At 48.3% G+C, this 22,043-nt stretch overlaps 1 protein-coding gene across 1 annotated transcript; it reads left to right on the top strand.

Annotated features, from left to right (window-relative positions):
* The first annotated feature begins 1,869 nt into the window (after positions 1–1,869).
* On the top strand, positions 1,870–21,862 carry LOC307086148 (sarcoplasmic/endoplasmic reticulum calcium ATPase 2-like). Its single transcript, XM_079751235.1, has 20 exons — positions 1,870–2,371; positions 2,983–3,000; positions 3,093–3,175; positions 5,371–5,475; positions 6,223–6,361; positions 12,287–12,367; positions 12,601–12,686; positions 12,855–13,319; positions 14,560–14,648; positions 15,142–15,244; positions 15,322–15,453; positions 15,552–15,671; positions 15,800–16,018; positions 16,396–16,731; positions 16,949–17,169; positions 17,439–17,641; positions 17,745–17,830; positions 17,909–18,042; positions 18,367–18,484; positions 18,923–21,862. Exons 1-20 carry the CDS (start codon positions 2,254–2,256, stop codon positions 19,190–19,192), a joined length of 3,126 nt encoding a protein of 1,041 aa, XP_079607361.1. The 5' UTR covers positions 1,870–2,253; the 3' UTR covers positions 19,193–21,862.
* Positions 21,863–22,043: the final 181 nt, after the last annotated feature.

Below are 22,043 nucleotides of genomic sequence, written 5' to 3'. Positions count from 1 at the left end.
ATGAACAGGTGGTGGAGGACTGGCTGGTGCTGTGAACAGGTGGTGGAGGACTGGCTGGTGCTATGAACAGGTGGTGGAGGAGGGGGCGGAGGACTGGCTGGTGCTGTGAGCAGGTGGTGGAGGAGGGGATGGAGGACTGGCTGGTGCTGTGAACAGGTGGTGGAGGACTGGCTGGTGCTGTGAACAGGTGGTGGAGGACTGGCTGGTGCTGTGAACAGGTGGTGGAGGACTGGCTGGTACTATGAACAGGAGGTGGAGGACTGGCTGGTGCTGTGAACAGGTGGTGAAGGACTGGCTGGTGCTGTGACCAAGGGGCTGTCGCGCCGTAGGCCAACACCATTAGTTAATGTATATCAAATATGTTTGTGATCCTTAATTCAGTTATCGAACATCTATTTCCTGAAGAATGGATTATAAGTGATTAGTGATCCAGTAAATATGATAATAGGCCTCCGATGCCCAGTGGTGTCTCTAGGAAGGTGTGTTGAGGAACATGTGTAGTGGAATGTGTGCAGAGGAATGTGTGTAGTGGAACGTGTGTGAGGAATGTGTTCCGGTATAAGGGCTTTCACTCTTCTCTGTCCCATTGACATGATCCCAGCATCGCAGCCTCCGTTTTCACACGTCTTCAAGAATCCACTCCTCTCAAAGCGTCATGATAAGGACGTACAAAGTGGCCCCTGGGTGCGGCTCCACATCGTTTGGAGCTATTTTTAGCGCTGACCTTGGACCTGCTATCTCAACAATTAAGGAATTCCAAGGGGATTGCTGATGATGTTTCACAAAGTCTTATCTCAGATACATGCTCATATGGTGTACTGCTTCGATTTCTTATATGTAGCCAGTAGCCACGGTTGTCTAAATTAGAACCTACTGTTCAACTAGAAGGGTTCAGCTTTTATCTCTGCCTTATTCTTACGACTAGTGAGCGATACATCAGAAGGTTGACGACTGCCTCACGTTTCCTGGGGCAGAAGGACCAGTTTTCAGTGGAGATATCAATCAGAAGGGCCTCTACTGTTGTGGCGTTGTTAAAAAAGAACATAATTTATGGATATCAATAAAAAAGAAAAGAATAACAACTGTTATGTGTGATTTTAAAGTGCGTCTATACAGGTTCATGAATGTACTGAACCTATGATGTGATGTAAGATAAAATAACTGGTACAACAGAATATTCAAAACAACTATTTTATCTGTTTCAGATTATTCATCTGATAACATTTATAGTCTTAGAACTTGTTTTTAATACCTTAAAAACCATGTTGTGAAATACGTTCCTTTAATCTGAATATATTAATTGGTACATTGTAAAAAAAAAAAAAAGTCGATATACATTCTCTATGGACTGGATCGCTTGTGCACGGTGTCACATTTGCGCTAATGGAAATATTTAAATATGGATTTTCATTTATTTGTTTTCTCATTTGCACATACATATAACAGTTCAATGAAAGTGGCAATGCTTGCAGGATTGTGCAAAATCCATAACGGTAGCAACATTTTCAATAAAAACAATTATATCCTTTTAATGTATAAGGATAAAGATAATAGGTAACAAGGTGTGGGGGTCAAACAGTCAAGCATTCAACATCATTTTTTACAGTTATTCATTGTTCACACAAAAAATTGTGTTTTTATTGTTTTATTGCCACATAAACATTGACATCCAGTAATAAACTCATGAATGGATGGCTTTGCCGGCTTACTTCTCGTTTAAACGTTTCCGGGCATCCGCCCGTCAAATGAGATCCGTCGTCCAATGAGGTCCGTCGTCCAATGAGATCCCTCCACATGCAGCGCAGCGGAGGCAGCAGTGAGGCGGTCTGAAGGGGGCAGCAGTGAGGCTTCAGAGGATCATCTATCACACAGGGCAGCATTGAGTCTGTCTTCAGAGGATCATCTATCACACAGGACAGCAGTGTGTCTGCCTTCAGAGGATCATCTATCACAGCGGAGCGGAGGCGACCCTGGAACCGGATGAATCCGTTCCTCTGCTAGATGTTCTGAAGTTGAAGGAGACATTAAAGTAATCAACCTTGCGGTGGAAGAGCTTTTCTGCTAACCAGAGATCTGCAGGGTAACATTTTTAGAGGACACGGTTCTGTTGCTCTCGACAGGCGACTGTTCATCTCCCGGCTAACCATCAGTTGATTGGAAAGGGTTCATCTAAGGGCTCCTTTGATCGGGTTAGCAGTCCGGTTAGCGCCGACCAGACCCCCGCTCCTGGTAGAGAGCGGACAGATCTCCACCATGGAGAACGCTCACATCAAGAGCGTGGAAGAAGTTTACTCTCATTTCTGCGTCAATGAGAGCACAGGACTGGGCTCCGAGCAGGTGAAGAAGCTGAAGGAGAGATGGGGCCTCAATGGTACGTGTTATCTAAGTGTTACATTTCTATAGATGTAGATAATGTTCAGCTTGGAGGTTAAACGTCATCAATAAAACCGGCCGGGTTATTGACGTCATCACATGTACCTCGTGGTTTATTTATGACCAAACTCCTTTACTCTCTTTACTCCTTAACTTACTATTTTACTAAGTCCTATACGAACTCTTAACTCCTTTTTACTAATCCTTTACTAAGTCCTTTACCTCAGAAACATCAGCTTAATGAAGTGCTAAAAGGCACAAACTGAACCTGTATCTAAGGGTCGAGGATCAAGTTGTCCTTCAGATCCGGTTCCTTGATATAATGTCTTCAATCCTACTTCCACCTATTCAATCTTCACCTGTCACTAAACACAAAACCACAGTCAAATGCCAACTCGCTATTTGAGATCGCTTAAACTGAGAAATTGTATTTGTAGAAAGAACACTTTTCCAGCAACTGGTTCCCCAGTTACCTTAAAGTAATGATTAATAAAGTAATGATTCTTAAAGTAATGATTCATAACGTAGTGATTCATAAAGTAATGATTACAATAATGACTGCCTCTTTTTGTCTTCTCATGTGTCCCGACCCACCGTCTCCCCCTGCAGAGCTGCCGGCAGAGGAAGGTGAGAAGCATGTCGCTTAGGGTCTGTCTGTCTTGTGGGAACACGTATGGAAGGAAGATATCGTTTCATCACGTTGCTTTCTTTCTCCGCAGGAAAGTCTTTATGGGAACTTGTGGCTGAACAGTTTGAGGACTTACTGGTTCGGATTCTCCTGCTGGCAGCATGCATATCCTTTGTAAGTGTTTTAAGATCTTTGCATACGTTTTGTTGTTTGCTTGTCTTTGTTTTATCATTATGGGATTATAGTGATGGTCAAACAATTATTAGGACAGACCTTAGTGGTCATTTGAACAGGTGTCAATGTCCAGCTGCACAAATTGGGCAGAGAAGTGGCGTGAACTGCTAATTGAACCAGAATTCCAGTATTGAACCTGTGACCCTGTGACCGAGATGGACACCATCCTCTATGACACATCTACAAACAAGATGACAGCCCGCCTACAGAGCCTGGCATGCTAAATGGGCCAGGGCGTGCTTGGTGCATAGTGGCAGAGTGTTAACGTCTTACGGAGGTGGGGCTCAGCGAGGTCACACTAACAGATCAGACCGCAGACAGCTGAGCAGCCCGTCGGAGGAATGGTGACAACAGCGGCCCGCCTGTATCGAGTTGCTTTCACTGGGTGCCAACTCAGACATGTCTGAGGCCCCTGACACCGTTGCTGCGTAATGTTCTCTCTTACCCGCTCCCTTCCCCCCCCCCCTCTCTCACCAACGCCTTCCTGGCAGTCCTTTTTGTTGTTCTCTTCGTAGAGCTATCGGCCCGTTGCGTTGATTGGCTGAAGCTCACAGCCGTTTCAGGTGCTGTTCATTGGAGGGAGTTCACAGAAACTGATGTGGAAATCCTAAGCGGTCGAAGGCTTGATTGTATTTGTCCCAGATGCCAGCACCTCTGATCAGTTTATATCCCTGCTGTCTTACTGACTAAACCTCAAACGGATTCTCCTTTTAATATAATATAATCCCATTCATTGAAGTGAAATCGCTCTAAAGTAAAGGGTTCCTTTTTTATCTGAGGTGGCTGATGGGGAGGAGTAAGGGTTAGGAGTATGGGGTTTGGAGGGTGAGGGTTAGGAGGATGGAGACATAGGGTTAGGGGTATGGAGGGTTAAGGTTAGGGGAATTTGGTTGCATGTGAGGATTTGAGCCGTCGGATACTCTTGAATGATTGTGTGCTGCTAGCACACTGACGCTGATTAGCTAGCACGCTGACGCTGATTACGCTGATCAGCGCATTGTGTGGGAGGGGCGGACTAGCGCCATGAAACTAGGGCCTGCATCTCGCCCAAGCGTAGCACGTACACGCTACTGTGTAGTTGGCAGTAGTCGTGCGGTGTGTTTCAATGCAACTTTTCTGCTGAACGGGTCAGACGAGAGGCAACGGAGTGGACTGATAAAGGCAGTTGGCTGTTGGTTTGAGTCTGGGCGTTGTGTAGGCCCCCTTAGGGTTAGGAGTATGGAGGATGGAGTCACAGATAAGCTGGATGTGTGCTTGCTGTGCGTCTCTGTCACCAAGCAGAGCTGCTGTGCCTGCCCGGGTCAGGTGATACTGAGGTGTCGGCAACGGCTGTCTGACAGGGGGGGGGCAGGGGCGGGCATGGCACTTAACAACCAAATTTGGGTTGTGGTCCGTCAGTCGGGGGGGAGGGACGGCCCAGACACATGCAGCCCACCTAGACTCTGAGAGGTTATAGATCGGCTCAAAGACCTCCTCCCACTTCCCGCTCAGCACCAGATGAGGCGTGTTTAGACTGTGCACTTCCCAAACTAGGCTGCGGGTTTTGTGTATTGAATAAACTAAATATTATAGCTTCACCCAATGAGACAATTACTTGTTCTTTATCCAGAGTCTGAACACCCTGCTTTCAAACCCAAGCTTTTAAAAGCTCGATTCACTTTAGGATATTTTCAGGAGGCGCTTTATCGGCTTATAGGTTAAATTAACTTTCAAATGAATAGCATATATACAATGCACAAAATGAATGGGAAATCTTGTGGTTTTAATTCAAGGTTTGGACTGAAGGTCATCACTGGACATTTCAAAGCTTCTTAGAGGTCAGGAGCCTTCGGTGCTGCCGTGCTACTGGGGTTAGACGTGCTGAGTGCCTTCCTTTGCCTCTCTCATCAGCCATGAAACAAATAAGGCCTTTCTGAGGGTCTCAAGCTCGTTAGCCAATCAGCATCAATGTCTTTAATAAAGGATTATCATCTGGGCCCAGAGGTACTACTATTATGAAACTCAACAATTTAGATGTTTGTCCTTTGATGGCTAATATAGAAGAGAAGTAAGCAACTAGCAAATATGTGAATTCTCATTTCGTATCAGCAAGCTTGTTGCCATGGATTTAAAGTGTTCATTGATGTGTTTTGCAGGTATTGGCCTGGTTCGAAGAGGGAGAGGAAACCATAACAGCCTTCGTGGAGCCTTTTGTCATCTTACTTATTCTCATAGCCAACGCCATCGTCGGTGTCTGGCAGGTAAGAAAGCTGTGGCTGCTGTTTCTTGTGGGGAATTCAGCTCTATCAAATCCAAGGCTGCTGTCTGTACTTTATGAGAAGCATTGAATTAGCTTGCCAGAAGATATGATTGTACACAAAAGACCATAAACAATATTAGATGATCAGTGAAATATGCAGAAGTGGAGTGCCGCTACTAGGTTCTCTGTAATGCCGGCATATATGTGGCTGTTTTTTTCACCCCCATGTGGAGTGCAAGATGGGTGGCAGCCAATCCAGCATGTATAAAGACTCTTTGATCTGAGGATCATCACAAGGAGGTCTTTAGACTGAGCCATGGCTCTTTAGGTATCCTCTGATCTGAGTCCACTGGACCCCCTCACAAGGAGGTCTTTAGACTGAGCCACGGCTCTTTAGGTATCCTCTGATCTGAGTCCACTGGACCCCCTCACAAGGAGGTCTTTAGACTGAGCCACGGCTCTTTAGGTATCCTCTGATCTGAGTCCACTGGACCCCATCACAAGGAGGTCTTTAGACTGAGCCACGGCTCGCTGCCTCCTCAAGGTAAGGGTTAGGGTACGGTCTGTCTTTAGGGTTAAGGGTTAGGGTTAAGGTACAGTCTGCCTTTAAAGTTAAGGGTTAGGGTTAAGGTACGGTCTGCCTTTAGGGCTAGGGTTAAGGTTAGGGCTATGTCTGCCTTTGGGGCTAGGGTTAAAGGTTAGGGCTAGGTCTGCCTTGTTCTCTGATCTGAGCCCGCTCCCTCACTAGGAGCGCAACGCGGAGGACGCCATCGAGGCGCTGAAGGAGTACGAGCCGGAGATGGGGAAGGTCTACCGGCAGGACCGCAAGACGGTCCAGAGGATCAAGGCCAAGGACATCGTCCCCGGGGACATCGTGGAGGTCGCTGGTGAGTGACGGGTTGGACCGGAGACGTTGTTCTTCATACTTTTCTTTCCTCTATTGCGTTCGGCTGCAGGGTAAGGGTTAGTCGGTTGATTCTAACTCTTCCCAGGAAACCTCTGCAGTATTCCCTCTATGTAACTTCTTTGGATTTCTTTATGAATGCTCAAAGACATTGGGGCTTAAAAGTTGTGTATTAAACAAGAACTTGTTTTCTTGTACATTCTAATCGAATGGGTTCTCTGAAAAAAATAATAATTGAAATGAGCATTCCTTTAGCAGCTGCTGTTGACTTTTCATGTAAAGCAAGGATTATGAATATTCAGGCTTGGAAAGCTTTCAGCACACATTCGGTTGGATGGCTACAGCTGCACAGGTGACTCACTCTATAACACCAATGTATTTTGGGAACACACACACACACACACACACACACACACACACACACCTCTCTATCCGGTCTGAGGGGGACAGAGGGAGATGTTGTGGAATCCGGTTCTGGTCCAGGATTACCGCTGAGCCGTGGAGGGGAAGCAGCGCTCTGCTGTCTTGTTGTTGTTTTGTTTCACAGCCTTAGTGTGTATTTTTAGCGGTCATCGGCCGTATAGATGATGAAAGGCTGTATTTATAGCAGGTAGTGACAGTAGGGAGATGACAGGTGTTTGCTACAGTCCCCCCCCACCCCTCTCCATCCCACCAGGGAACAGTGGATGACGCGGGACCAAAGTCACCTTGACGAGGGCAGACAGTGAACTGAATGTATTTGGAGAATCTATCAACCTATTTTCTGCTCTTTATTTAAAAACTTGGTCAGACATCTTGCCCATTGAGTCTAAATAAGACAAGTTCAAATGTTTCCCTTGACATTTTTTGAAAAGCAATGTTCTTTAAAGATTTATTTGTTTTCGTCAAGCACATGTAGTGAACTTATAGCAGAGTCACATGCTGAAAATATTGCTGCAAGGTAAAAGAGCGATGGGGAGGATACAGGGGAATATCTATCGATACTACCGTCATGTCGTATAGCGCGACTCAGGACGGGAAATGCAGACCTCCTGCTGTTTTCATTATCTACTGAAAGCACAGTGGCTCTGCAGTCATCTCAATCAGCAATGTAAGCAAACCCATCGCCGTGCCAACAGAGTGCTAGGACAACATGCGCAACATGGCCCTTACTGACCACCCTGTACAGAGGTGGGGAGCTCCGGCCTCTGCAGACTAACAACATCACACTTAAACATCGTCTGTGTGAGTCACTGCGGATGGCAGTAGTTTGTTTTAACTGAATATGATCCATCATGTCTGTCTATCGTCGACTGCCTACCTCCTATTAATGCCCTTTGGAAGTGAGTCATTCATGACTGATATTGATCCATATAACATGTGTTGTACATTTAGGAGCCTAGCCTGACGGGGGTGTTTTTATCTTACCCAATACTAGGCCTGGTTAGTTATATAGTCAGGTCGAAGGTCACTGCAACTCTTAATATTTATTTATTTTGCCGTCAGCATAGCAACCCTTCAGGGACAGAATTGTGACACGGAGGCAGAGTGAGATGCAGTTGAAATGGAAAATTTCTGCCTAAGTGCAGTGGACTGTCTGTGGCTGCATGACTGCAGGGATACTGAACTGCTGTCACCTGCACACTTTCTTTGAGACAGTTTTCAGAGGGAGCTCATCAGTAGTGTATTCCATCATCAGAGGGCCGGAGGCCATGCGGAGCCCCTTTCACACATGCAGTCTTTCCCTGCAATGTTCAAGAAGCTATCCCGCATGGCTTCATGTGTGAATGGGAACAGGGGTTGATATTCTGGGAAATCTGCACAGGCAATTTGCTTGCTCGAGCCCTATTCACATTTGCAAGGAGAGTCATGTTAAGGCTTACATCGCAAGACGCTTTTAATTTATGCCAACCAATCACAGGACTCGGGAGGATGAAGAATGTGCGACAGTTACCCCACAAATGCTTTTCAGGTGATTCCATAACAATATCAGTGCAGCTTATTTTGCTTACAAACATGCTACTTCTTTCAAGAATGGAAACAAAACTGATTCAGAAATAAGTGAGGTCCTCTTAGTCCTTAGTTGTTAAATGGCTGTTGCATTGTTTGTGTCCGTCCCCTATTTATTCTATAAATTCCCATTAATAGTTCAATGAGTGAAAGAGGGTTCAGAAAGGTCGGTTTGAGCCAGTAGCGTGGTTTGGGTGACGCACCGACAGGTTTTTCCTGCTGAACCGGCCCGGGTCCTGTTGCCCCAGAAACAGAACGGCGCTCACATGTGTGTGCATGTGGTCCCCTATTCCTGCTACGGGGAGGAGTAAGAATGCTTTGGTGGTTCACTACAGGTCATAGGCTCACCCAAAAAACACTTGTTTGAATACTCAAATTAAAATCTGCAACTGCTCATTTCGTAAAACAATAACATATTTCTAACCTCCAAAATAGGAAACATGATTACGTTGCTGTTTGCTGCATTTAAAAGAAAGGGAGCAAAGCCAGAGCCTGTTGTTGGGTCTGTTGGCATTGGTATAGATGATGAGTCTTGGGACTTCAGTGGGGTGTGAAGCTCCCGGTGGTTTGATGTGCAGCTTCTTACAGATAATCGCATACTGGGTCTGATTCTCTTGTGCGCATAATTTCGCCTGGTAGTGATAGGGAGGGACTAGCGGGGGTGGAGGGGGGGGCGGGAGTCTCATCCTCTGCTGTTGTGTGCATCGTTAGATGACCTTATAGGGTGCTGCTCTCGGGACAGTGATCCAACACCGGGGCCTGATAGACAGAGGCTGTAGCCTCCCTCACCATAGGCTGGTATTCCAAACGTGTGTGTGTGTGTGCGTGTGCTGCCAAGGCAAACGAGTTGTAGCCGCTTCTTAGATTTCTATGTACTTTTTAAAATTAGATTATATAATATAACGAGGTCCAGACCTCTGTGACCTCATAGCTGGCTACGGCAATGTTTGCATCCCCTGTTGACGTCAAATCCCGCCCCATGTTGAGTTCTGGAATCCGGACTGCAGTTCCCTTGTGAGAAGGATGTCAGGCTTGCATGTATGACCAACAGCAGCAGAGTATGACGAGCATCGCCTGGAGAACTTCAGAAACACTTGTGGGCTTCCTTCCCCTCCTTCTCCCAGACAATATCAAGCCCTGAAACGGTTTCCTGCTCCTTCAGTTCTGCTCACTCTGTTACTGTACGTCATACATCATACATGGCAAGTCAAATAAACAGGCCAGTCAAACATGGACAGGCAGTCTAAATACAGCAGGATTTCAGCCAATCAAAGTTGTTCTTGTAACAAAAACAAAACAAATAAAATCTATATATATAATTATCATTATTATTATTTACTAAAGCCTCAAAGGTACATTTACTTTTTGTGAAGTCTGGTTATGCGTATGGATGGATGTTACATTCAGTTTCCCTTCCTGAATCCGTGCTAAACAAGATGTTCATGTGCTAGATCCTAACAGCCAGTTTAAAGTCCACAGTCCAGCTCTACAGCACAAAAGACTCTTGGTGGTGCTTCTCAGTATGTTGACTCGGTGGTAGTAGCTAGGGAGTAGCGAGAGGGTTCTACCCAAAACAAGTAACCAGCGATGGCAATTAAATCCAAAATAGTTTTCAGTGCAAATTCTTTGTTAGTTTGTTTGTTGTTAGTCAAACAAATATAACGACAGAATAAGTTCCCCGTATTTGATTTGCTATAGAGTCGGATGGTCTTAATCATCTTTATTAAGATTCACAGCTGTTGATACAAAGGTGGGAACAAGGAAACTCTGTTTGAATAGCCAAAGTTGAAGCTGGCCACCAGCCAGTTGTTGGCATTTGTTTCTCTGCCAACCTCAGCAGCAGGTGATGGGCAGGGGACAGAAGTCTAGTGGAAGGTTTAGTGGCGACAGTGAGGAGGAAAGTCTCTTTGGTGAGCAGCAGGGCGTGTCACCTGTCGACCAGGAGTCTGAAATAGCCTCCTCCAGCTCTTTGTTGAAGCTGCCATCAGCAGCCTCCCCTTGGCCCACTGAACCACACAGCAGCGTTTGCTGTGCCAATCAAGTCCCTGCGGGCAGGGTCAACCTCGCCCAGCACGCTGGTTGAGACGCACTCATCTGAACGGATCACATATTGATGACATGAGGCCTTCGTCCGACCACAGACCTGCAGTCTGAGGACATGATGTCTAAAGAGACAGCTGGCCTGCTACCAAGAAGGATGTTGATATTGGGGGACAGATGATATACACACCTACATTTCACTTTAGTTGAGGTTAGAGCAGGTCTGCGCAGTAACAAACTGGTGCTAACACAATGCTGCCCATAACTCAGCAGGGAACAGGCTGGCAGCATGTCCTACACATCTTGCCTTGTTGTTTTCATGATCGTTAAATCCACTGCTTTAAGTATTTACTGGCACATGGAGCTTTTCTCTTGGCACGCCTCCTAATGGCAGGGAAATTTCTACAAATGTCCGCTGCTTGTAAAGTTCAGTCTATTGGAAAACCGTTCTGTTTGATTTCAGTTTCTCAGCAAGTTGTTAATCAACATGCACGTTTCTTTGTCTAAATGCAGCATAACGTAATTAAGCTTTTATTGTTGAAGGATGGATTACACACTAAGTAATATGCCTGTAAGAAACCCTAAAGACAGGCTTCACTTCTCAAGGTCTGTTGTTCTGTATTTAGATGTTCAGAGACTCAGCTGACCTCAGCTTTCGCCTAAAACCAGCCCGTGTCTCCAGTGATTGGCAGACACTCACTGGGAGATGAGAGTTCTTGGCACCACTGTAGGTACACTTAATGAGTTGGCATGTACACCTGGTGGTCCTTCCCAGAGATGCATGAACAATAATATGTCACAGCTTGTAGATCTCAATGCGGCCCTTGAAGGTTGCAGAGTTTACACCAATGCACACCGGCGGAATCCCTGAATCTGTGCCAGGGGATTTACCCACATACATTCAGTGGTATGGGTTTGGGCGGGGGTTTTTCTCACAGACAGTGTGGCTACCATTTTATTCTGCATGCTGGTGGACTAAAGTCTAACAGCTGTTTGTGTGCCGTGTGTCACACCCTAACTTGATCAGCACATGGGGGATCTTTTATTGAAATTATTTTGAATTCTGCTTTCTCCTCCCATTCTATGTCTGTGTTCCCCAAAATGAAATCCTTACATCAGTACTAGTCTTTATCCTCAAGTCTCGTCGCTTTTAGTTGTCTAGATTCAAAGACTATTTCAGCTAGTTGTCAGGGGGTCTTCCTACATCTCTCTGTGGTTGAAGCGTGTACCACCAACTCTGCCCCAGTCTAAGATAATCCATTAGTATTCTCCAAAGGTAGGCCTATATGTAGGCTAAGCAATTCACATGAAAGTGTGGCACAGGCTGCACAGGCTGAACTATTTCCCCACTTTCCATGGCCTTTATATACTATCAAGATACTGAATTAGGTCACTGCAATTCAAATGTGCCAGAATTGGCCTTTTCCTTTGAGACAGGACTGTTAATGGCTCACAAGTTCCTCAATTCCCTTCCTCCCCTTTCTTTCTCCTGCCATTGTCACTTGCTCGGATGCTGAAGCCTGCTTGTGCAAATCATGGGCCGCTTTCTATAAAGGCTCCATTAAGGATGGTTTCATGAGCAACAAGATGTGATTCAATGGTGGCAGTCTCAGGGCCGCAAATCCTTAACATGAGTCTCTTAGGACACACAATGCTGCTTCATTCTGTATGCAGTGTAGCCGAAGAAACTCCCAACTACTGATAACCAGGACCACTCATTTACCCCCTTTTGTTTTAGGATTCACACAAAATACATGCTGGCCTCTTGTAGCATCTTTGGAGCTCCAGATATTTATTATTCCACGCTAATTGATCAACAAAGCGGCCTGCTACATTGAAGTGTTAATTAATTAATCTGTGTTATTAATTGTGTTCACAGTTGGAGACAAGGTCCCTGCAGACATCCGTCTCTCTTCCATCAAGTCCACAACGCTGAGGGTGGACCAGTCCATCCTGACAGGTAGGGTGCTGGCTCCAGCCCGCTTCTCATTCTCAGGGTCGTCTTGTACATTGTTTTGGTCCTTAAATTTTCCAACCTTTTTTCCATTTGTTCCAGTTGGACAGATTTTAAATTGGGGTTAAGTGAATGAATCTTTGCTCATTCAGAAACCTTCTAGTGATTATCAGAATACGTGGTATGATCAACGTGACGTGAAGCAGACGGTACTGAGTGAAGCCTCTGCTCTCTTTCAGGTGAATCCATCTCTGTGATCAAACACACTGACCCAGTGCCGGACCCCCGGGCCGTCAACCAGGACAAGAAGAACATGCTCTTCTCTGTAAGCGTTCTGCACCAATCACCTTTCTCCTGCTGGTCCAGAGGTTCTTCCAGAGGCCATCGGTTGACTTGTTGTTGTCCCTTACGTTAGACTGAGATCCTCTTGATGATGCGTGACGTGGCGAGACATGTGACATGTGCGTTTTTTCTTGTCCCCCTCAATCCTCAGGGCACCAACATCGCGGCCGGCAGGGCGGTCGGCGTGGCGGTGGCCACGGGCGTCAACACGGAGATCGGGAAGATCCGCGACGAGATGGCGGCCACGGAGCAGGAGAAGACGCCGCTGCAGCAGAAGCTGGACGAGTTCGGCGAGCAGCTGTCCAAGGTGATCACGCTCATCTGCATCGCCGTGTGGATCATCAACATCGGCCACTTCAGCGACCCGGTGCACGGGGGCTCCTGGATCCGCGGTGCCGTCTACTACTTCAAGATCGCCGTGGCGCTGGCGGTGGCGGCCATCCCCGAGGGCCTGCCCGCTGTCATCACCACCTGCCTGGCGCTGGGCACGCGGCGCATGGCCAAGAAGAACGCCATCGTCCGCTCGCTGCCCTCTGTGGAGACGCTGGGCTGCACCTCTGTCATCTGCTCGGACAAGACGGGCACCCTGACCACCAATCAGATGTCGGTCTGCAGGGTGAGTCTACGCAGCCCCCTGTACTCCTTACCATCAGCTTCCTCCTGCGGGCTGCTCATTTAAACACAAAACCATTCAATACAATATCTGACAACCAAACAACCAAAAACAAATATTAATTTGCAGGGACCTTTATCCATGTCTTAGGTTGATGCGTTTTTTTATTGAGCGCAAACGGCAGATAATGGGATGACGGTGAATTCAATCAGATGAAAATGTGATGCAGGAGACCGTATCAGAGCATGGCGCTGCTCTGGGTGCTGTTGGATAACTTGCTGTGGTGCTGTTGCATAACTGACCTTGCGTCACTGCTGCATAGCAATTCAGCCTCTCCTTCCATCTATCGCCTCTCTCTCTTGCGCTCTTTCTAATCCTCTTTCCCGCTTCCTTGTGACAGCCCATAGCTGCTTAGCATAACGCACACACCAGACATGGGCATCTTTCAGCTTAACATCCCTTTATCGCCCATGCGTTGAGTTTCCTGAACGCGATGACTATGCAGTTCTCAGAATAGTTCCTCAGTTCCGCCCCTGGTGGCCTAGAGCCCCTCTAAGACTTCACCAGTGCCCTGCGCTTCCCCTTATCAAGATGGCCATGGCTGCATACTGGAATGTGTCATTCGCAAAGTAATGGACTTGTCAAGTGATATGATGGCACGCATCCCACTGCCAGCCGGGATATTTACTTTGGCTCGCTGAGACGCTGCCCACGTTATTTACGAGGGAGAGCGTAATGCCCTTCTAAGCACATGAAGCCGGCCAACCCACCCAGGCCGTCCCCAGAGAAACACCGGCTACAGCTGGAACCGTTTCCCCCGGCGCTCCCGGCGCCTAGCGGTCTATGCTGCCCTCTGCTGCAGCGCTCGGGAACCTCAGGCCTCTGGGTGTCCTCTAACCCTAACCTCTGCTGCAGCGCTCGGGAACCTCAGGCCTCTGGGTGTCCTCTACCCCTAACCTCTGCTGCAGCGCTCGGGAACCTCAGGCCTCTGGGTGTCCTCTAACCCTAACCTCTGCTGCAGCGCTCGGGAACCTCAGGCCTCTGGGTGTCCTCTACCCCTAACCTCTGCTGCAGCGCTCGGGAACCTCAGGCCTCTGGGTGTCCTCTAACCCTAACCTCTGCTGCAGCGCTCGGGAACCTCAGGCCTCTGGGTGTCCTCTAACCCTAACCTCTGCTGCAGCGCTCGGGAACCTCAGGCCTCTGGGTGTCCTCTAACCCTCCATGGTTCCTCTTGTGTTGTCAGATGTTCATCATGAACCAGGCGCCTGGGGCCGAGGGCTCCCTGACGGAGTTCACCATCACAGGCTCCACCTACGCCCCCGAAGGAGACGTGTAAGTGTTGCTGACGCGGCCTGCCACCACACAAACTCTTCCACGCCCGCACCTCCACGGACACACCTCCATACACACACACCTCCACACACGCACCTCCACACACACACGTCCACGCATGCACCTCCACACACACACCTCCACGCATGCACCTCCAAAGACACACCTCCACACACACACCTCCACACACACACCTCCCTAGACACATCTCCCCAGACACGCCTCCCTAGACACACACCTCCCGAGAAACATACCTCCCCAGACACACATCTCCCGAGACACACACCTCCCCAGACACACACACATCCCCAGACACACACCTCTCTACACACACACCTCCCCAGACACACACACCTCCCGACACACATATCTCCCCAGACACACCTCCCGAGACACACACCTCCCCAGACTCACCTCCACACACACCGCCCCACACCGTCTCAGACACGGTGCAGTGAGCACACAATGCAAACTGCTCCTCTTTTCACTCCAGGTACCACGATGATAAACTGGTTAAAAGCTCCCAGTATGATGCTCTGGTGGAGCTGGCCACCATCTGCGCTCTGTGCAACGACTCGTCCCTGGACTTCAACGAGGTAGGGCCTCCGCCTCTCCCCTGTCTGTTTCCATTAGAGGTACCTAGCGCCGTCCTCACGGCACTGTGTCGTTCCAGGCTAAAGGAGTGTACGAGAAGGTCGGCGAGGCCACCGAGACCGCCCTGACCTGTCTGGTGGAGAAGATGAACCCCTTTGACGCGGAGGTCCAGAACCTGTCCAAGATCGACCGAGCAATGGCCTGCAACTCTGTAAGTTGACGCGTTGACGTCCAAGCCACACTCGAAAGTACTTTTCCTACAGATTTAGCTGACGTGTGTGTTTGTTCGCGTGCGTGTCCGTCCCCCAGGTCATCAAGCAGCTGATGAAGAAGGAGTTCACCTTGGAGTTCTCCAGGGATCGCAAGTCCATGTCGGTCTTCTGCACTCCCAACAAGTCCCGCTCCTCCCTGGGCAAGATGTTTGTCAAGGTAAGGATGCCCACGATGCATTGGGGGCTGGATTAGCCTGATGACTATGGAGCAGTGGGGGCTGAGGACCATGAAGCAGTGGGGGCTGATGGATAAGGAAATGGACGATGACGGGTTTGTTCCGACAGGGGGCCCCAGAAGGCGTGATCGACCGCTGCACCCACGTGCGCGTGGGCACCAATAAGGTCCCGCTCACCCCGGCCATCAAGGAGAAGGTGCTGGCCACCATCCGGGACTACGGGACAGGCCGGGACACGCTGCGCTGCCTGGCGCTGGCCACCCGGGACACCCCCCCCAAAGTGGAGGACATGAACCTGACGGAGACCGCCAAGTTCGCCTCCTATGAGGTAAGCCCCCTCGTTGTCTGCCGGATTCAGTTGGTCGGGCACAGGTAGCATGGGGTCTCTGAGTCATAGAGAACAGCGCATAGAGGACAACCTGTCTCATAGAGGACGTCCTGTCTCTGAGTACAGCCAACCTGGTGTCCTGGAGAACACCCAGCCATCCTACAGACACGCAGCCATGCTTACAAATTTAAATCAAGTCCAATGTCCTCAATTGGTTGTAGTCTTCAGTCCACACTTTGACCCCCCCCCCCAACCCTTGCCCCAAAAGAGCATGGAAGACGCCTAGAGAAGGGATCCCTGCTCCCAGAGACAGGGTTAGACACCGTGTACGGCCACCATCGCCACATGTCCATTCATGAATCCTTTCCCTCCCCCAGTCGGACCTGACCTTCGTGGGCTGCGTGGGCATGCTGGACCCCCCCCGCCAGGAGGTGGCCGCCTCCATCAAGCTATGTCGCCAGGCGGGCATCCGCGTCATCATGATCACCGGCGACAATAAGGGCACGGCCGTGGCCATCTGCCGGCGCATCGGCATCCTGCCGGCGACGGGCGACGTGGACCACCTGGCCTTCACTGGCCGTGAGTTCGACGACCTGTCGCTGGCTGCCCAGCGCGACGCCGTCACCAACGCCTGCTGCTTCGCCCGCGTCGAGCCCTCGCACAAGTCCAAGATCGTGGAGTTCCTGCAGGGCTTCGACGAGATCACTGCCATGGTGACTATGAACGCCGCGGTCGTTTCTTACTGACTCCCTTCCTACTGACTCACATACTGAACGAATAGGAGCATCATGTTCACACCGCGCCAGATGAAGGGCGTTTGACCGGCTGTTTGGGAGGAGCATCCGAAGACATGAGTGACTACTACATGATGTAGATGATGATGATGATGAGGATGCCTGTTATTCTTAACCTCCTGTGGCTCCTCCCCAGACCGGTGACGGCGTGAACGACGCCCCGGCCCTGAAGAAGGCGGAGATCGGCATCGCCATGGGCTCTGGGACCGCCGTGGCCAAGTCGGCCTCGGAGATGGTCCTCGCCGACGACAACTTCAGCTCCATCGTGGCGGCGGTGGAAGAGGGCCGCGCCATTTACAACAACATGAAGCAGTTCATCAGATACCTCATCTCCTCCAACGTGGGCGAGGTGGTCTGGTGAGTTGGGGGGCTGGGGGCAGCAGAGCTTAGAGACCAGTGAAAAAGGATTCATCACCAGCAATGCATATTTCACATGTAGAAAGGTTATAGTGAAATATAAAGGGTTATGGTATGAATCGGAAATCCGTATTTGCTGAAAATGAACAGACAATCTTTTAGCACGGGGAGGAATCCTGCTGAATCGCATGACCGTCACCAGGCGGTCAGAGACCCGCCAGGCGGTCAGACCTGTCAGGCTGCTGACCCGTCCCCTGTCCTCCCCCCAGCATCTTCCTTACGGCGGCGCTGGGCTTCCCCGAGGCCCTGATCCCCGTCCAGCTGCTGTGGGTTAACCTGGTGACGGACGGCCTGCCCGCCACCGCGCTGGGCTTCAACCCCCCCGACCTGGACATCATGGACCGCCCCCCCCGCAACGCCAAGGAGCCCCTCATCTCAGGCTGGCTCTTCTTCAGATACCTGGCCATTGGAGGTTTGCTCTAAAACCTTTTTTTTATCGTTTTGTGTCTTCTTTTTGGTTTTTACTGGCTGTGACATGCTGTGGTCGTCTGGTTCTTAATGACTGTTTGCTGCAGGTTACGTGGGCGCTGCTACGGTCGGAGCCGCTGCCTGGTGGTTCACGGTGGCGTCGGACGGGCCGCAGGTCTCCCTGTACCAGCTGGTGAGTCCACCTGCCAGTTCCTGGCTGCTCTTGGTTTAAGACGAATCCTCCCTGACCGCTCTTCTCTCTCTTCCCCAGAGCCACTTCCTCCAATGCTCGGCAGACAACCCTGACTTCGAGGGCCTGGACTGCCACGTGTTTGAGTCTCCGTACCCCATGACCATGGCCCTGTCCGTGCTGGTCACCATCGAGATGTGCAACGCTCTGAACAGGTGAGCGCTGCTGCGCTGGGGGACTTGAATATCGTTCAGATGAGCGGCTCGTGAAGAACCCAGCTGCAGGATGGGTTCTTCACGAGTGACCGGGGCTCGTCTCATATCCAGCGACCAACACTAGGCAGGAGGTCTTTGTTAAAGAACCGGCTTTGTTAGGACCGCGCTCCGACAGGGTTCTCCCTGAATGGGGCAAACTTGCACACGGAGGTCTGGCCTTGCAAGATTATGCAGGCAGAATGGGAGATGCTAAATCCTCAGTTGTTTTGGTCCTTAGAGACAAACGGCTCACTGCCACGTGCGTTTCTTTCGTCTCTCCGTCAGTCTGTCTGAGAACCAGTCCCTGCTGCGCATGCCGCCCTGGGAAAACGTGTGGCTGCTGGGGGCCATCTGCCTCTCCATGTCCCTGCACTTCCTCATCCTCTACGTTGAGCCGCTGCCCGTAAGTCTGCTCCTATTTTTCCTTCTTAAGGCTCTGTCTCCTCACTGTCCAATGAGGAGGTGGACGACTTCAGGGGGATCATCTGATCATCTTTCTCAGGGTGTCAAAAAAACCTTTTATTTGAAACGCAATGTAATAAATATAGATATTGCCACGTTGGACTCTACGACCGGTACGGTCGTAGAGTCTCATCAGCAGATATCACGAAGATGTTGCGCTACGGCACTAATGTGGCTGGTTGTCATGGAAACGGTCCAAGTACAGAGACGCAGCAGCTGTTAATACTCCACCCAACTGGTCCCAGTCACAGTGCCTTTCTAAAACAGATAGAGCTTGTGTCCACAGGTTCTAGAACAGACGGGTTTGTGTCCACAGGTTCTAGAACAGACAGCTTGTGTCCACATGTTCTTACACCTCTTCACTCTGTCCCTCCCGCAGGTCATCTTCCAGATCACGCCCCTGGACGCCACCCAGTGGGTGATGGTGCTGAAGATCTCCCTGCCCGTCATCCTGCTGGACGAGGTCCTCAAGTTCATGGCCAGGAACTATCAGGAATCGGGTAAACAGCTGGACGAGCCGGCGGCTAAGGGCCGCCCACTGTGTGCATGCGTGGAGGGCGTGTCCTGGCCCTTCGTGGCCATCTGCCTCCCCCTGGTGGTGTGGATTTACAGCATCGACACTAACGCCACCGCCATGTTTTGGCCCTGAGTGACTCCCTGCTGGTCCACCCCTCACCTCCATCCGCCCTGTGCACCTGTGTGACGTGGACATTAACACACACCGACACACATACAAACACACACCTACACCTACACACATACGCACACACTCTGTTTGTTAACCCCACCATTTCATTAACTTGGAACACCAACTGCATCAACTTGAGTTTCAGGTCTTGTGTCGTTTGTTTAGTTTTTTGTATCAAGGACATTTTCACATTCCATGTTTTTTTTATTCTTTTTTTGTTTTTCTATTTAAGACGTTTGCTCAAGGTCCATCATTACAATTACATGAAGCCTTTCTTTGTTTTCACCTTTTGTTCAAGAAGCACAGAGGGCAGGAGGTCATGACCTGTACAGAGAATTTACACTATTTTAGGATTCAAGTTTTTGTAATTTTTGGGAAGGCTGTGAGGGAACATGAGTTGTGGCTTGCGTGATCATGATCATTTTGGACATTAAAGTTAAAATAGTTGATGGACTCTTTAATTCAGTCTAGGATGCGGAGGGAGCCTTAACTACATAAAGATGAATAACTATCTCTCTCGGCATGAACCACTAGCCGCTACCCCTTATTGTTTTAGCTCTGAATCATGGTCCTCTTGTTGTCTGCGTCGGGCAGAGCACAGCTACCTCAATGCTGTTGATGTGACTGTAACCATCTTTTATTTTGAACAGCCTTTTCTTCTCATATCGATTGTTGAGGTACGCGCCAATTTGCTTTTGTAAATTAGACACATCCTAAAGACACTTGCACCAATAATTGCTGTTTCTATGTTAAAATGTCTTTGTTCATTTAAGACGGTTTGATTTCGTTTTTGATCTAGAAGCGGCTGTTTAAAACTTGTTTACTTGAAACACTCTGGCTTTTTATTTACAAAATATATATTTAGGTTCACTTATAAAAATTCAGTCTTTCGTTCTGAATTCAAATTACTTTCTTTAATCTTTTATAATTGATATCTAATGTGCACATACTGTACTTGAATATGGACATGGACGCCATGGGTGTTATCATCTGAGCACAAACTAATAGGTGGGGGGGGCGGGGGGGGACTGGTACGTTGAGGAAGTACAACTAGTTGACCCACACTACTCTGTATAGCTACAACTAGTTTACACATCCTCTGGTTGTATATCTGTATATAGCACACAAAGTATTCTCTATGTATGTATAAATATATAGGTTTGGTTTCCAACGTGCGAGGGCTTGTAGGTAGCGTTCCTGTAGGTTTCTTGCATGATCGCCCCAATATTACCAGGCCAGTTTTCTTCAATTTGCCTAAAGCTGTTATTTGTTCCAACGCCTTCCAAGCCGTTGGACTGCGTGAGTAACCTCCACCTGCATGCTCCCGGTCCTAACCAAGCTCTGCCCCACAGCTGCTTTGTTTTAATGTAGATCGCTACTGGAGGAAAGCATGCTGGGAGTCATTGTTCTATATTTTCTTGATTAATTGCCTTCAATGTCACCAAGTGCCAGGCTATAACCAGAGCCCTCTGCATTGTCTGTCCTGGCTCAGGGCAAACCTGGCCATGTTTATGATTGTAAAGAAACTAATGACTGACTGGATAACTGGCCAACGCTGACATTTAAGCGCCACAATTTTTTTTGGTGTTCTAAGCTCCAGTTTCTTTCCCCTTGCTAACGGTGCAGCCTTTACCACTTTATTTTTTAACCAGCAAATAAAAAACAAGTGAACATCCTTTAAAGGAATGCTGGTCAGACCCCATGACCTGTGGTTCCATATGTTCTATTGATTTGGCTCTCTCTCTTTTTCCCCTGCAGCTAAGGCCAAGTAAGCCCTCCTCTCATCTTATGTTCCTTCCAGGATCTGAGAGGGTCTGTTTTCTTATTTTCTTCGGTCATGCATGTGTGTTGAGAGGAACAAAACATATCCCCAGACCTGGCTGTCAATTAAGAAAATTCTATAAATGGCAATTCTTTTATTTTTTATAAATCCTACATGTTTTGATTTGAACCAGTTGATCTCATGTCCCCAGTCTTTTCTTTAAGCATGTAAAGTCGTTAAGACTCTTTCAATCTAGAGAACTGTTCTCATCCTTCAATGGTTGATGTACACTGAACAACATTCTGGGATGTCCTGAAACATCAGCCATTCATTTGACCAGCTCTCCATTGATGTATAATATAGGCAAATTGTAAAAGACTACTTGTTCACGTAGTACAAACGAGGCTAAACATGACAACGGTCATCTTTCCTAAGGAAATACTTTACATCGGTCCTAATTTAATATAATTGTAGAGAGACTGTGCTTTCCACTGAGATGTGACGTGTCCGAGGTAGATTCCTGCTATTGGAAAAGCTTAAGGGTGCAGTGTTGTATACATTTTAACATGAGAAAGGCCTTCTATTTCCATCTTGGCCGAACTGCTGTGCTGTGATATCAGAAATGGAAATTGTACAGGATCACAAACTGTGGTTTCAGGTAAATAAATCGTATACAGAAGTGTTTTTCTTCCCTTTTTAAAGGTCAGAATTAATCATTGAAGTGGTTAGGATTTATTGACAAATGGGAGTACTTCGATCAAGGTTTTTTTCTACCACCCGTTTTAAACATCTAGACTCTAGATGATTCAAAGTGTCTTTGCAAGTACAGGTTTATGCTCACCGAGAAAGCCAGCAAGACTGCATCAATTAACGTATTTAACAATGTAGTACTGAAAGTATTAGTCAGCAATTTATTTGGGGATTGACTAAATGTAAGAATGCAATACTCTGTATTTTGATTCTCTTCCAGCTCTTGGCTGCTTGTCAGAAAATGCAAGCACATTTTAGACATTAAATACTTGTAATGGGCATGTGCATCATTTTATAATG

Source organism: Pollachius pollachius, assembly GCF_949987615.1.
Source record: "Pollachius pollachius genome assembly, chromosome: 1".
NCBI lineage: Eukaryota > Metazoa > Chordata > Actinopteri > Gadiformes > Gadidae > Pollachius > Pollachius pollachius.
The sequence above is the reverse complement of the archived record's forward strand: the minus strand, read 5'-3'. Positions and strand labels throughout refer to the sequence as shown.